At 31.5% G+C, this 12960-nt stretch overlaps 2 protein-coding genes across 3 annotated transcripts in view; one reads left to right on the top strand and one right to left on the bottom strand.

Moving 5' to 3' along the window:
- The window catches only part of LOC124529614 (ras-related protein Rac1), a 44354-nt gene extending 39181 nt beyond the window's left edge, over window positions 1-5173 (top strand). The window contains exons 4-6 of one of the 2 annotated variants that reach the window (XM_047103418.1): window positions 395-529; window positions 1725-1896; window positions 2587-5173. In XM_047103418.1, the coding sequence (XP_046959374.1) occupies window positions 395-529; window positions 1725-1880 (291 nt within the window). In that variant the 3' untranslated portion in view covers window positions 1881-1896; window positions 2587-5173. Of the gene's footprint in view, window positions 1-394; window positions 530-1280; window positions 1575-1724; window positions 1897-2586 lie in introns of those variants that run through there. The other variant, XM_047103420.1, reaches the window with a different exon arrangement.
- A 2202-nt stretch (window positions 5174-7375) lies between these two features.
- LOC124529968 lies at window positions 7376-9063 on the bottom strand. The gene is made up of 2 exons (XM_047103931.1): window positions 8820-9063; window positions 7376-7877 (listed from the first exon to the last, which is right to left on the bottom strand). The coding sequence occupies exons 1-2, from the start codon at window positions 9009-9011 to the stop codon at window positions 7464-7466; spliced, it is 606 nt and encodes a 201-aa protein (XP_046959887.1). The 5' UTR covers window positions 9012-9063; the 3' UTR covers window positions 7376-7463.
- Between the last annotated feature and the right edge of the window lie 3897 nt (window positions 9064-12960).

The following is a 12960-nucleotide window of genomic DNA, read 5'->3' as shown; positions in this document are numbered from 1 at the left end:
AGTGATATGTTTTTACAGTTAAACAACATTGACCTTGAAAAATAAAAATCAAACTTACCTATATTAATTTATAGAAAAATAACCTATATCATCACATTTTAATAACTAAATAACTAAATTATATTATAATTGAAATTAGGATATAACAAAAATAAAATACCCCACTGATGGATACAAAAACTATTTACTTAGCAAATTAAAAAAAAAGAAAAGCTAAACTTAAATATATTGTATTATACTACTTAAATATTTTATGTATACCCGACGATTGTCTGTTGTTTATTATAATTTTCAATAAATATATTTCGAACAGATATACTGAAAATATACATAATATGTGTAAATAAATGTTTACTATGTATATATAATATGATTATTATATTCTCATCTCCAGTGGTACCCAGAAGTACGGCATCACTGCCCATCGACGCCCATCATCCTCGTGGGGACGAAGCTCGATCTCCGCGAAGACAAGGACACCATCGAGAAGCTTAAGGACAAAAAACTCGCGCCCATCACTTATCCACAGGTAAGTCATTTAATTCATTTCGAATTAACATAGAACGGATAGAGGAATGAGGAACATGTTGTAAGGAAGGGGAGGCATAAGGAACATTTTATAAGGAAGGTCTTGAGCATGTACATATGTGGATGGATATAGTGGTAGTGGACGACCAAAGAAGCGATGGATGGTGTGAAAGATGATATGTTTATGTTACTTATCCGATGACGTGCGACAGAGAGGTCTGGAAGGAGAAAACATGCTCCGCCGACCCCAAATTAAATTGGTATGAGGGCAGAAGGATGATGAGAGATTTATAATAAGTATCTCAGTGTGTTCTCAGTTAGGTCTCCAGTTAGGTTGCCCCAAAGTGTGAGAAAAGTAGAGGTAAATGTTTAATTAGCATTAAAGTGAGATTTGTCACTAGTCGTGGGAAACATATTTGATGTAGTTTTGGGCGTAACAGTTCGCTTAGTCTCAATGAGATCGCTCAGTTCAGATCGCCGGTACGTCTTTGTTTACATAATAAGATGAATCATATCTTATATATTACCTCTTTCAGACTCTGAGGTTTTTTTGAGAATTTCTGAGTAATACTAACGTCTAGAACAGTCTAGAATTACAAGCAAAGATTGAATATGTAGCCTGGCTATTACGGCTGGCATGTCAGTAGGATATTTATTAAGAATCATGTGATGTACCAGGATCTCAGCATGTCGAAGGAGATTACGGCTGGCATGTCAGAAGGATATTTATTTTGAATCATGTGATGTACCAGGGTCTCAGCATGTCGAAGGAGATTACGGTTGGCATGTCAAAAGGATATTTATTAAGAATCATGTGTTGTACCAGGGTCTCAGCATGTCGAAGGAGATTACGGTTGGCATGTCAAAAGGATATTTATTAAGAATCATGTGATGTACCAGGATCTCAGCATGTCGAAGGAGATTACGGCTGGCATGTCAGAAGGATATTTATTTTGAATCATGTGATGTACCAGGGTCTCAGCATGTCGAAGGAGATTACGGTTGGCATGTCAAAAGGATATTTATTAAGAATCATGTGTTGTACCAGGGTCTCAGCATGTCGAAGGAGATTACGGTTGGCATGTCAGAAGGATATTTATTAAGAATCATGTGTTGTACCAGGGTCTCAGCATGTCGAAGGAGATTACGGCTGGCAGGTCAGAAGGATATTTATTAAGAGTCATGTGATGTACCAGGGTCTCAGCATGTCGAAGGAGATCGGCGCCGTGAAGTACCTGGAGTGTTCGGCGCTGACGCAGAAAGGTCTCAAGACGGTGTTTGACGAGGCGATCCGCGCCGTCCTCTGCCCCGTCCAACCCATCAAGGTGAAGCGGAAGTGCGTGCTACTGTAAGGATTGCGACGCTGAGGTTTGTGCATTCATCTATATTGGACAACATCACATACATTACTCTTATCCCAATGTAAGAAGCGAAAGCAATTTTGTTATGGAAAGTCAGAAGTAACGACGTTATATTTTTAAACACAATTCAAATCTTACCTTCAAGTTAAAATATTTACACACTACCCCAAAATAATATTGTTAATAAAAAATATATTTTTTATATATGAGTAATTTTAATGACATAAATGGTTATTTAAAAAGATTTTTTTATGATCCAACTGTAAAAGTATTCATGCAAATTATTTGACTTTGATATTCATTCCCATAAGTTTTGTCTCTTGATATTGTAGAATCGGTTAATGCTTTCATTTTGAAAGGTTTATCTCACTGTCTAAAAAAAGGTTTTTCTTTATAAGCGGTTGAGACATTTTTTTTAAGTTTAGTTCTACTAGAGACAACCACATATTTTGCGTATGATTAATAAATGATTTCCATTATAAATTCATCTTATCATTATTCTTCTTCATTTGAAAAGATTTTAATTTGTCTTTAAATATGCACGGATCGTGATAATTGCCAATCAATAGTGTAATATGTTGAAAAACTGTTGACTATTTAATAAACACAGATAACACAACACATTTAAGTATAACAATTAACAATACATTGTAATCGCGTTACACGAGCAGATAAAGCAAGAACTTTACGATTCCAGATAGTGCAGCCGCGTGTCGTAGCCAGTGTAAACAGCATAGCTATCAAACATGAGCACACCAAACGATCCGTCTCCAAGTCGTACTACCAGAGTGCTGTATTAAAACTATACATGGACTGCAAACAAATGCATACAATAGATGTTAAATTTTACTGATAATACGCATCATTTATATGTAACGTGGGTTGGTGTGAGTGAGTCCCGTATATGTAAACGCTTTTTGTATTATATGTGGAATGACACTGACAGTTGACAGTTGTCTATGGCTAAGTGACATCATTACGTACGATAAGGGAACATGTCAGTTTTGTACATTTATTGGGTATTCATATTTGGGTGCTTTCCTTAAACGCGATCTTAATGTTAATGAGTACATTCCTACATTTTTTGCTTGAACGCCGTAGGCCACATTGATTTCATAGTCGACTATATAATTAAAAAAAAAAGAAATGTTTTCTATTTCGCGCGTCGGTGATTTTAAACGTGGAATTGTTGAAATTTTTGTTTAAACAGAGATTATATTTTTCGATTTATTATTACTTATTTTTGTTCCCAATTGTTGTATTTCATTATAGGTGTCTATAAGTACATACGCAGTATTCGCTAAAATGTTATTAATATTTAACTTTCGTATAGATTCCTAAAAAACTTTACGTATATATAAATAATTTGTATTCATAATTATAATGTGTATTCATAAAAGTTAAGATTACTTTCTTTGTTGTTTTCGATGTAAATGGATGTAACAGTTATTCCAAAGTTTAGTTTCGATTTGTTTTAATCACACGTTTTAGGCACAAACTAGCCATCGAGTAATTGTTGTCAACTTTGTCCCTTTAGTGTTATTTTATAATGCGTCATTTGGAATACGAGCGCAAGTTTATTATTAAATACATATCGAAGCTAGTTAGAATGATAAAATTTGCAATAAAATGCCATCATTTTAATTAAAGTTACATCATTTTTTTTATTATTATTATTAATTGAATTAATAAACTATTAAATTTGTCTGTAAAATGTCTGTAAATGTCATCTTTATAAAACGTTCAAAAACATGATTTATTAAGTATTTTATTATTTTCCTTTTATTTCCTATATTGTAATAAATTGTCGTCATAAACTCGTATCTTGATAGGTTTCGAGTATACTTTAAAACGCCGCACAATTATAACATTAAGCATTGTTAATCGATCAAGTCGAAGTGGGCAATATTTCCTAGATTTGTCTTGCAAATCTTGCACTTTTCTATTTGGTCGCTTAAACTTAGACCTTCAGGGGACATTTTTCGCTAGAAATGTGATATTGGGTTTAGGCTTTAATTGACTGACGACACGGCCTTGTAACTTTTTTATGCCTAAAGTTTTTTTTCTGTAGACACTCAAAATATACTGAAGATTTTTTATTGCTTTTAAATAGTAGACATTAAGTTAATTACCGTCTAAATCCACACCTAAAATTGTAAGATGTAAAAGTTAGTACATGAAAAGTTGCATCTAAGGTGTGTGCAATTGTTATTGCTTGAAATTCAATATCAAATATATGGATGCCATAGACAATTTTTACTTAACCATTTGAAAATAGAATTTTAGGTTGTTCTTTTTTTTATTTTTAAAGCATCAACAATTGCACAAAATAGGTACATAGCTATAAGGTTTTAATGTATTGTTCAGATGCAGATATTTAGAAGAAACAGCATGTAAATAACGGTAATATTAGTATTAATTAAAAATGTAAGTTAACGCGCCATTTACTATGGTGTTGCATTTTTATATAACTAGAAACATTTAAATAGGGCGCTTCGATCGCATTTTATATCAGACAAAATGTATTTGCTATCATAAATAAAGGAATTATTACTTTTAAAATTGGTTAATACTTTCTTCACAACCTATGCGCTAACTTGTACATCATAATCTGTATTTGATTAAGTGTTTGTCAATATGATATTAATGATAACATATTTTTCTATGACTTTAAAATAAAGATATATGTGAACAGTTTTCAATTCAATAATAATTCAAACATAAAATACTATGTAAAATTTTCCATATATTGTTGTTTTTTTTTCTTATAATCTGTCAATGGTGACAAAATGCAATCAACTTCTTATGTTATTTGTAATGGAATTGTATGTATACTTATGGTAAAACTGTATCGTAGAACATCATATAAAAATATTGACCAATATAGTTTCAATTATTTAATAAAAAAAATATACAAAATATTTTGTAAATTTTTTAATGGATCAATTTTTTCTTTCGTTATCTGTGGATGTCACTTTTAGTATCGAAAACGCTTGGTATGTTAGCGCATAAAGTTTTTAGTCGAAATTTTGCTCTAGTGTCTATTGTATGGGACATGATTATCGGTGTTAGCTTTGATTGTTATGTCATTGTTACTAATAAAATTGTAACCACAAATTTATTAAGTGTGCTTTCTTTCGTAACAGCTTGTATGACTAATTTTATACAAACTAAAAATGAATGCGAGTTCGTCATACATCCAAACGAGAACGCTGTCGAGTAATTCTTCCAAATATTGTGAAGCCTCTGAATAATTCGAAATATATTTATATTAACTGTTCAAATGCTGGTTTTATTTAATTCTACTCCTGCAATTAGTGGTAGTTGAAAAAATAACTGTTCTAGAAACAAATTAAGTAATCTGTGCCGCCGAGTTCCAAAGTGCAGAGAGCTGGAAGATGCAGCGTGGGTAGGGCCCCCAACAATTTGGTCCGATGACATGGTGAAGGTTGCGGGCTGCACTAGACCGATCATTCAAGCGGTCTTTTGGGGTACCTATGTCCAGCAATGGACGTTCTACCGTTGATATGATGATACTTAGCCTAAGATCTCTGCATGAGACCATAAGAATAACTGAGCATAATTAAGATTTCACTTGATTGTAATTATAGATTAGACACGAGGTTGAAAATAAAGCAATCGGCGGTCCCTTGTTTCCTTAACAATATTTGTCTAGGTCAGCCTTAACTAACCTTGAGGCTAGTTCCGTAAGTATTAACTTCGGATCTCAATCGATGCCCTGACACAGCCGTGCGGTTGTTTAGGATTCAATTTCCTGTGTTATAAGTGAAATGTTGATAACGGTTTGATATAGATATGGCGATCATGTGCTATTTAGTGTAGCCTCTATAACTTAGAGAATTATTAAATTTAATCTGACATATCACTCTCGTGCTCTGTGGTGAGATTCGAATATCATCCGTCAGATTTTAATGTAATTTCATTTAAGGCCTTAATAAAGCTCTTTGGGAATGATTGGTTAAGCGAAGCTGTGTCATTACGTATCAAATGTCAAATCTGTAATGATATGAATAGAGAAATCAGTGTTTAACTAAATATCGCTAAGCAATTTTCAAGTAAGGTTAATAATTATTACAATTTATTGCATTTTCCAAATGAAAGTTGTTACCACTGCCCATAGATATTGGTACTGTAAGGATTATTTTTCATTCATACATTGGCAATGAAGAATGTTACTAGGTATGCCAAATCGCTTGAAATTGCTTGTGACGTCATTTTACAACGCATCGCGCGGAAATGCACCGCTTAGTATCAAGTCGCCAGCACTTATAGTAGGTTTAGTAGCTTGTGCAGTTTTTTTTTGTGTTTTTGTTCGCGTTCACGGTAATAGTCTAATAGTAGTAAATATTATTCGATTAATAAAATGGACGAAGGATCGTAAAAGGGTAATCGGATAATTTACCTAAAACAGATGGATTAATGGTTGCTCATTATTTATCAACATTATCCTAATGTAAGATAGTTTTATTTAAACTATAAATAACACAACATTGATGAAAAATGGAACGTACGTTACCTCAATATTTCATATTTTTAATACAATAAAATAAACTTAAATGTATTTTGCTTAAAACACTAGGAAGTTACTCTACATTAAACAGACTGCTTAGCAAAAACCACATGCAGAACTGAATCTAGCAGGTCAACTTGCTTTAGAACTACACAAGCGTGTAGACATTATAACTCAAATAATCTGAATCTGTCGATAGCTCTTTCTATGTGTCTTCGTAACGATGCAATGTTTTTGTCTCCAAAACTTCTTTTGGTGTAGGTTTTACTTTAGTGCTCACGCTAGGTCTGATCAGATGTCAATGTCGTTGTAGAAAATTATTACCGCTGATCCTTGAGGAAAAGTTTGCAAAATATTACAATCTTCAAAAATTATAGAATCTGTTACTCAGCCGCCATATACTGGTGAAATAAAATTTATTGACCCGTCCGGTTATTGATATAAGATATTTTATTGTGTTACAGTTTTTGTAATCCGACCAAGTCAGAGCTCGCTTTACGGCATCGACAGGCTTTTCAATTTGAATCTCAAACCAGTTGAAAATGGTTTGAGATTCAAATGATTGTAATTTTTCTAAATGAAATAGGTAGATTCATCTGGTCATTGGATGCAGGTAGAAAATATAAACAAGTGATTTAAATACAGCTAGAACATTAACCCTTACGATTTTAGTAACATTATATAGGATTTTGGTTTGTCGATAAACCAAAATCCAATGTCAGGATTTTTTCCCAGAAAGCCAGGATTGATTAGGTTGATAAATGTGTATTTTTTAAAGTTATCGTTAAATTTCGAGGAGTAGGAACATTTTGTTGTTTCAGATACCATATTATTACAAATATAGCATTCTTTAGATAAATCTAACAACAGTTGTGGTTTCTAAAAAAAAGTGTTTCGCTTTCGGTTCCGAATCTGAATCTTTAATTTATTTTATTCTTTAATTAGGACTATTTGATTCTTGATCAAGATTAAACATTCACGAGAAGAGGCGTTTGAAGATGTGTCGTAGATATGACTTTAAGTTACTGCATCTGGTGAAAATATTATTTTACTCTTTTTTTTTTTAGATATTTGTTTTCAGTCATGGTTGATTTATGAACAAGCTTAGGTTCATAAACTTTCAGGTTTACTTGTACTGCCTTATTTTTTTTTGTTATTTCTAAACGCTGATCATTATTTACAGAACTTAATGGATCCTCTGTTTTTATTTCGGCTTCAGAACTAGCAACAAATATCTCTTCAGTTTTTACATGTTTTTCTAACGCCGAAGTAACATCTTGTTTTAACTGTTTCTCATAATATTCTATACGACGAAGTTTTTCTACTGCAGGTCTCTGAGGTTTTTCATCTTCCTTTTGCTGTTGACATTTGAATTTGTGTGGAACTATACCTTGTTTTAATTTAATTCTTCCCCCGACCAACTTATATTTAGTATAGTTCTCCATATCATTCTCAATCTAAAAAAAGAAAAAATTAGTATTGGCCATCTATCAAAAAAAGAAAAAAATAGTATAGGCTACGTGCCTACGCCAGCAGGGCAGTAGGCACAGTCTCGTATAGATTAGAACTTATATATAGAAAACAAAGGATAACGCAAGTCAGCTGCATTGTATCTCAAGATAATATAATATGTAACACTATGTAATAACGGAAAGTTCTGACACCAAAGGTTTTGCACCTCTGACCAGATTTTATATTTAAAGGTATTAAATAAATGTAAACTACAAAATATTAATAGTAATGTTTTTGGTATTCCCGATCACTGTATATTATAATGAAACCATTTTTAGCCAGATTACTCGCAAACTTATCGATTTTATATTTTTCCTGCCCATGTAAAATATATAAACACGCAGTTGATCCGGTTAGAAATGGTTTCATTATAAGATGAAAATAATAGGCTATTTGACTCATTTTTAAAATCCATTTAATATTATTTAGTAGAGGTTAAGGAACCCAGTAAAAGTTGTTTTTTTTTTTATTTCTAGTACATATTTGCCGAAAAATATCATATTAAAAATTCCATATTGAAATAGCGCGCGAAAATAAAATGGCGCTGCAATGGTGTCGGTAACGTCACTTGCCTGTATTTTAATCTGTGGTACATATAGAAGGCAAACAAGGGTAACAAGAGACTTCATTACCGGCCTTCATTATAAGGCCGGCCAATCAGAAGCGTTTTGTGTCACGTGACAAACGTTGTAAATAATGCATTTTTATTTATGGAGTTTTGAATAAATTTTGTATTATTTTCAACTTTCGTTGATAAATAACCATTTTTAAACTCATAATATATACTGATTTCAATAATTGACACTTTATTTTTCGCATTGTCAAATAGCCTATTTAAGTACTATAAAGTGTAACGTACCAATGTAAAATATGATCACTATACTTACGTCAAAATGATCTTCACAACAATAAACTGTACTTTTATCTCCAAATGGATCTAATCGCCTCATGGCTTTTATCCATTTTTTTCGCATTTCAATATCCTTGGGAACTATAAAAAACAATTTTTCCGGCGAATTGATAGTTGTATTTACACATTTAGGCACAACACATGATTTTCTTGTATTTGGATTGGACATATTTATAAGTAATTGAGTATAATTTCGACGGCACGGACGCGCACTCGCGAGACCCGAGTGAGCCAGACTGAGCGTGTTGTGTTGTACAATGACGTCACACCGTCACCGGCAGCCCGCGTCACGCGGTTACAACTTGTTTTACTTATAAATCGGAAACTAATCGAGGTACCGAATCAATTTATCACTGTTAGTTTTTATTTCGACAGAAATTATAGAGTGCTAATAATTAAAGTTAGTTAACATTCTTCACTCACCATCAACCTTGGGAACTAAGATATGATGTGATACCCCGTGCGTCTATATATTATGTATATAGTTATATTGACTCATTTATTCTTCGTACTGGCACACAACAATACTAAGTATTTAAGTATAGAGTCGAGATGCCCCGTGGTTAGGTTAGCACCACTAAATTTTCATGTGCTTATTTTATATTTGTAGTTCATATAGAGTTCATCGGTGAAGGAAAATATCGTGAGGATACCTGCATGTGTCTAATTTCAACGAAATTATGTCGCACGTGGATCCACAGACCCGCACTGTAGCAGCGGAATAGTGGAATATGCTCCTAACCTACTCCTCAAATTGTATCTATATATATATGTAAATCATAGCTGATTGCGAATTTCATAACATTTTTTAACGAATAGCTAGAGGTTGGTATTTTTTATATTTCAAGGAAAAACGAAAATTATACATGCAGGTAACCTAGAGTCTTATTTATTGGTACCTACCTGATATACGGGGTTATTGGAAATTTGACGTACATCCGCTAGGATGATTATTTGCAATAATTTTAAACCCCATATGTATGATCAAAAAGTGAAATATTTTTGAGTTATCACGTGTTTTAACTTTTTTCAAAATTAGTCAAAAATGCTAATTAAAAAATTTATTTACAAAATAATATCAATAAAAATCTATTTTTTCCTTTAAGAAACGAAACGAATAAACACTGGATATTTGTCAATATTTAAACAATCATTATCAGTCTAAATTTAAAAATAGGAGACGAAAAACGACATTACTTCAATATTTTTTAAATTTCCTCAAAAATGCATTAAAACCAATGATATTCTAATAAACAGATATGTTATATCCATACTTAACAACAGAAAAAGTGTGCCGCGCAGGGGACCGTTTATTTTAGTTTATTTTTACATATCGTTAAAAGTAAAAAGGATAGCTTGATAAAAACAAGAAGTAAAAGGGATAACTAGATGTTTTAATTACGCAAAAGTATTACTACGTAATTATTATGTATTATAGCGTATTACTACGTAAAACAACTAAAGGCAAACGTACCAATTAGGACGTTTTATAGTCTTCATTTTTTGCGCGTTAATAACATATCTGTTTACTAGATCATCATTGTTAAAAACTAAAAAAAATCATCATGAAACTTGTTTTGCAGATTATTTTAAAAACATAACCGTTTTCTTAGCTTTCCTAAAATATATAAAAACAATAAATTTATTTCAAATCAGCCGAAATAAAATGAAAAGAAAGGACGCTGGTGGGAATTCGTAGTCGAACGAATTAGTACTAAAGGTCGCTTTTTAAAATTCCCATAAAATTAATTAAAAATAATATCCAATGCAAAAAATATTACTTACTCACTTAACTTACTTCCTTTAAAGAAAAATTTTAATGCATAAACAGTTTAATAGCTAAGTTATAAACGAAAGATATCTTCAGATAGCATATTACTTACTTATAAGCCGTTTATCTTCTAATTAAATTAATCATACATTTATTATTATTGATACGAGCTATTGTTGTCATAGGGATAGTAAATAAGATCGTTACTTTAGGAGCTGGATTACAAGGCTGCAGATATAGCGCTCCACGAGTGTCTTGGATCGGAAAAAAGTATAGGGTTTTGGTGACAAGATTCTTTTCGGTAGCTTCGATTTCGAACTTTGGCAGTATCGATACATCTTTAAGACCCGTTGCCTGTGTTTGAATTAAGGCCGGTTATGTCCGATTGTTGTCTCCAACGAAATATGAGAGTCAGGTGCAATAATGTAAGCCTGCTCTTGTTGTGCTTGGTTGCTGTATCTGTATTTTGTGCTGTTGAATATTCTCCTTTGAAATTTAGTCCCCATGACCGAAATCATCTAGGACGACAATGTTAATCCTAGTATGATATTATGTATGATTATTAATTTAAAAAATAACATAAAAAATACTAAATGTTTTTTTTAATATAATAATCAAATATTTGATAGGGACTTTTTGTTAGTAGATTTTTTTTTTAATTATCATCAGATAGTAATAAATAATCATGTTATCAATGCTATGACCTCACTTAAACAGTATCTTTGAATTGAAAGTAATTTATTCTGAATAAATATAAAATATAACAACAAGGTCTTTATTATCAGTGACAATAATAATTCAACAAGTGTATTTTAAAAAAGGAAAAGTTATGCTACTCTTTTATTAATTCCTACAATTACCTAATTATAATTTAATTATTAACTGTAAACATTTTGTTTACTTCTTTCATCTTCCTTGATCGTGTCTGTTTTTTTTTAATGTACCTATAATAATTTTATGTATCTGAAGAGTTCATTTGTATTCTCTTTTTTTTTAAAAAAAAAAACATTTTGAACATCATCGATTAATCAAGCTTTCGACCTATGACATCGATGCACCGACAAATGTTATTTAACTTATTTATTTTTGTCTTTTATCTTGTCGTCGGATTTATTGTAAACTACCTACTACTTATTTTGATAAAAAAAAACTAAACAGAACTAATCGGGTTGTTATTTAAAAAAGACATTTGTGGTTTGTTTATAAATGGTACGTCAATACATGCAGAGCTTGATTCTATTTTTGTTTTTTTTTTATAATAAAATTAACACGTACCAAGGCCGTAAGACCTGCGTCTAGACATTCTTAAGTTATTAATTGGTTATATTATGAGAGTAAAGAGTTTGCATCTGTGTTTGTGTACAAACCTGTGCAATATATTTTTTTATCTCTTGGCCAGTCTCTTTGTGGTATGGTCGTTAATCGGTCAGCAATACGTATATTTCATATATGTTACTGCAAAGAAAAAATGTTGGTGACAAAGTGTAATATCTGTACAAAATATTATTGTTGTTTAAGTTATTTTTTTGACAAAACAATTGTTTAATATTAAGTACGTATTCTGTACCGAAATAAAAGTGGCGCTTATCGTAATTTCAAACGTAACCCTTGACATTTGTATGTAATATTTATATATTATACAACAGGCTTACACTTTTAAACATAGGTATAAAAGATAATTAGGTAATACATCTATATTATCCACGCAATTGTGCGTATTAATATTTAGAGTGTAAAGGATGAATCTTGTTAAAAGAAAGTAATTGACTTACGCTATTTCCATTTCAAATTTCATACTTCGTCTAACCTTTAATGTGTTTACCCAACATACTGGTTAGTGGTTACCTCTCACTTTTCATATCAACTGACAAATAATGAAAATGAACTATGAGCATAAATGTTAACAAAATATGTGTCCTGGAATAATATATACAAACCTTAGAGGAGTTGGATTAGATTAGATTAGTAACAAAATTTTAATTACACAATCGTTTGCGTAAAATTCACTTATATTCGAAAATTCCATTTTTTCAATTCAAATTCAATTCTCTTTGTATGATCACATTTACTTTACCTTACCTTATGGTTCTGAACAATTTAGCAATCAAGCCCAAAATGATGTTTTTGCCACAAATCTAAAATCATATTTACTCTTAATTGTAGGTAGAGAGTTGCAATTAACAAAATCGAAAACATTATGACTTATCGTTGTACGAACATTAGTACTTCAAAGTTTTTTACAATTCTCAAACGCATAGTACATATTCATTATTACGATAGGACAAAACTATAGTAACGTAATAAATGCGTAAAATAAATCGCTCAATTGAGAATGGTTGAGCTAGAA

The sequence above is a fragment of the Vanessa cardui genome, chromosome 5 (genome assembly GCF_905220365.1).
Source record: "Vanessa cardui chromosome 5, ilVanCard2.1, whole genome shotgun sequence".
NCBI lineage: Eukaryota > Metazoa > Arthropoda > Insecta > Lepidoptera > Nymphalidae > Vanessa > Vanessa cardui.
Note: the sequence above shows the minus strand (reverse complement) of the source record. Positions and strands in the feature narration are given on the sequence as shown.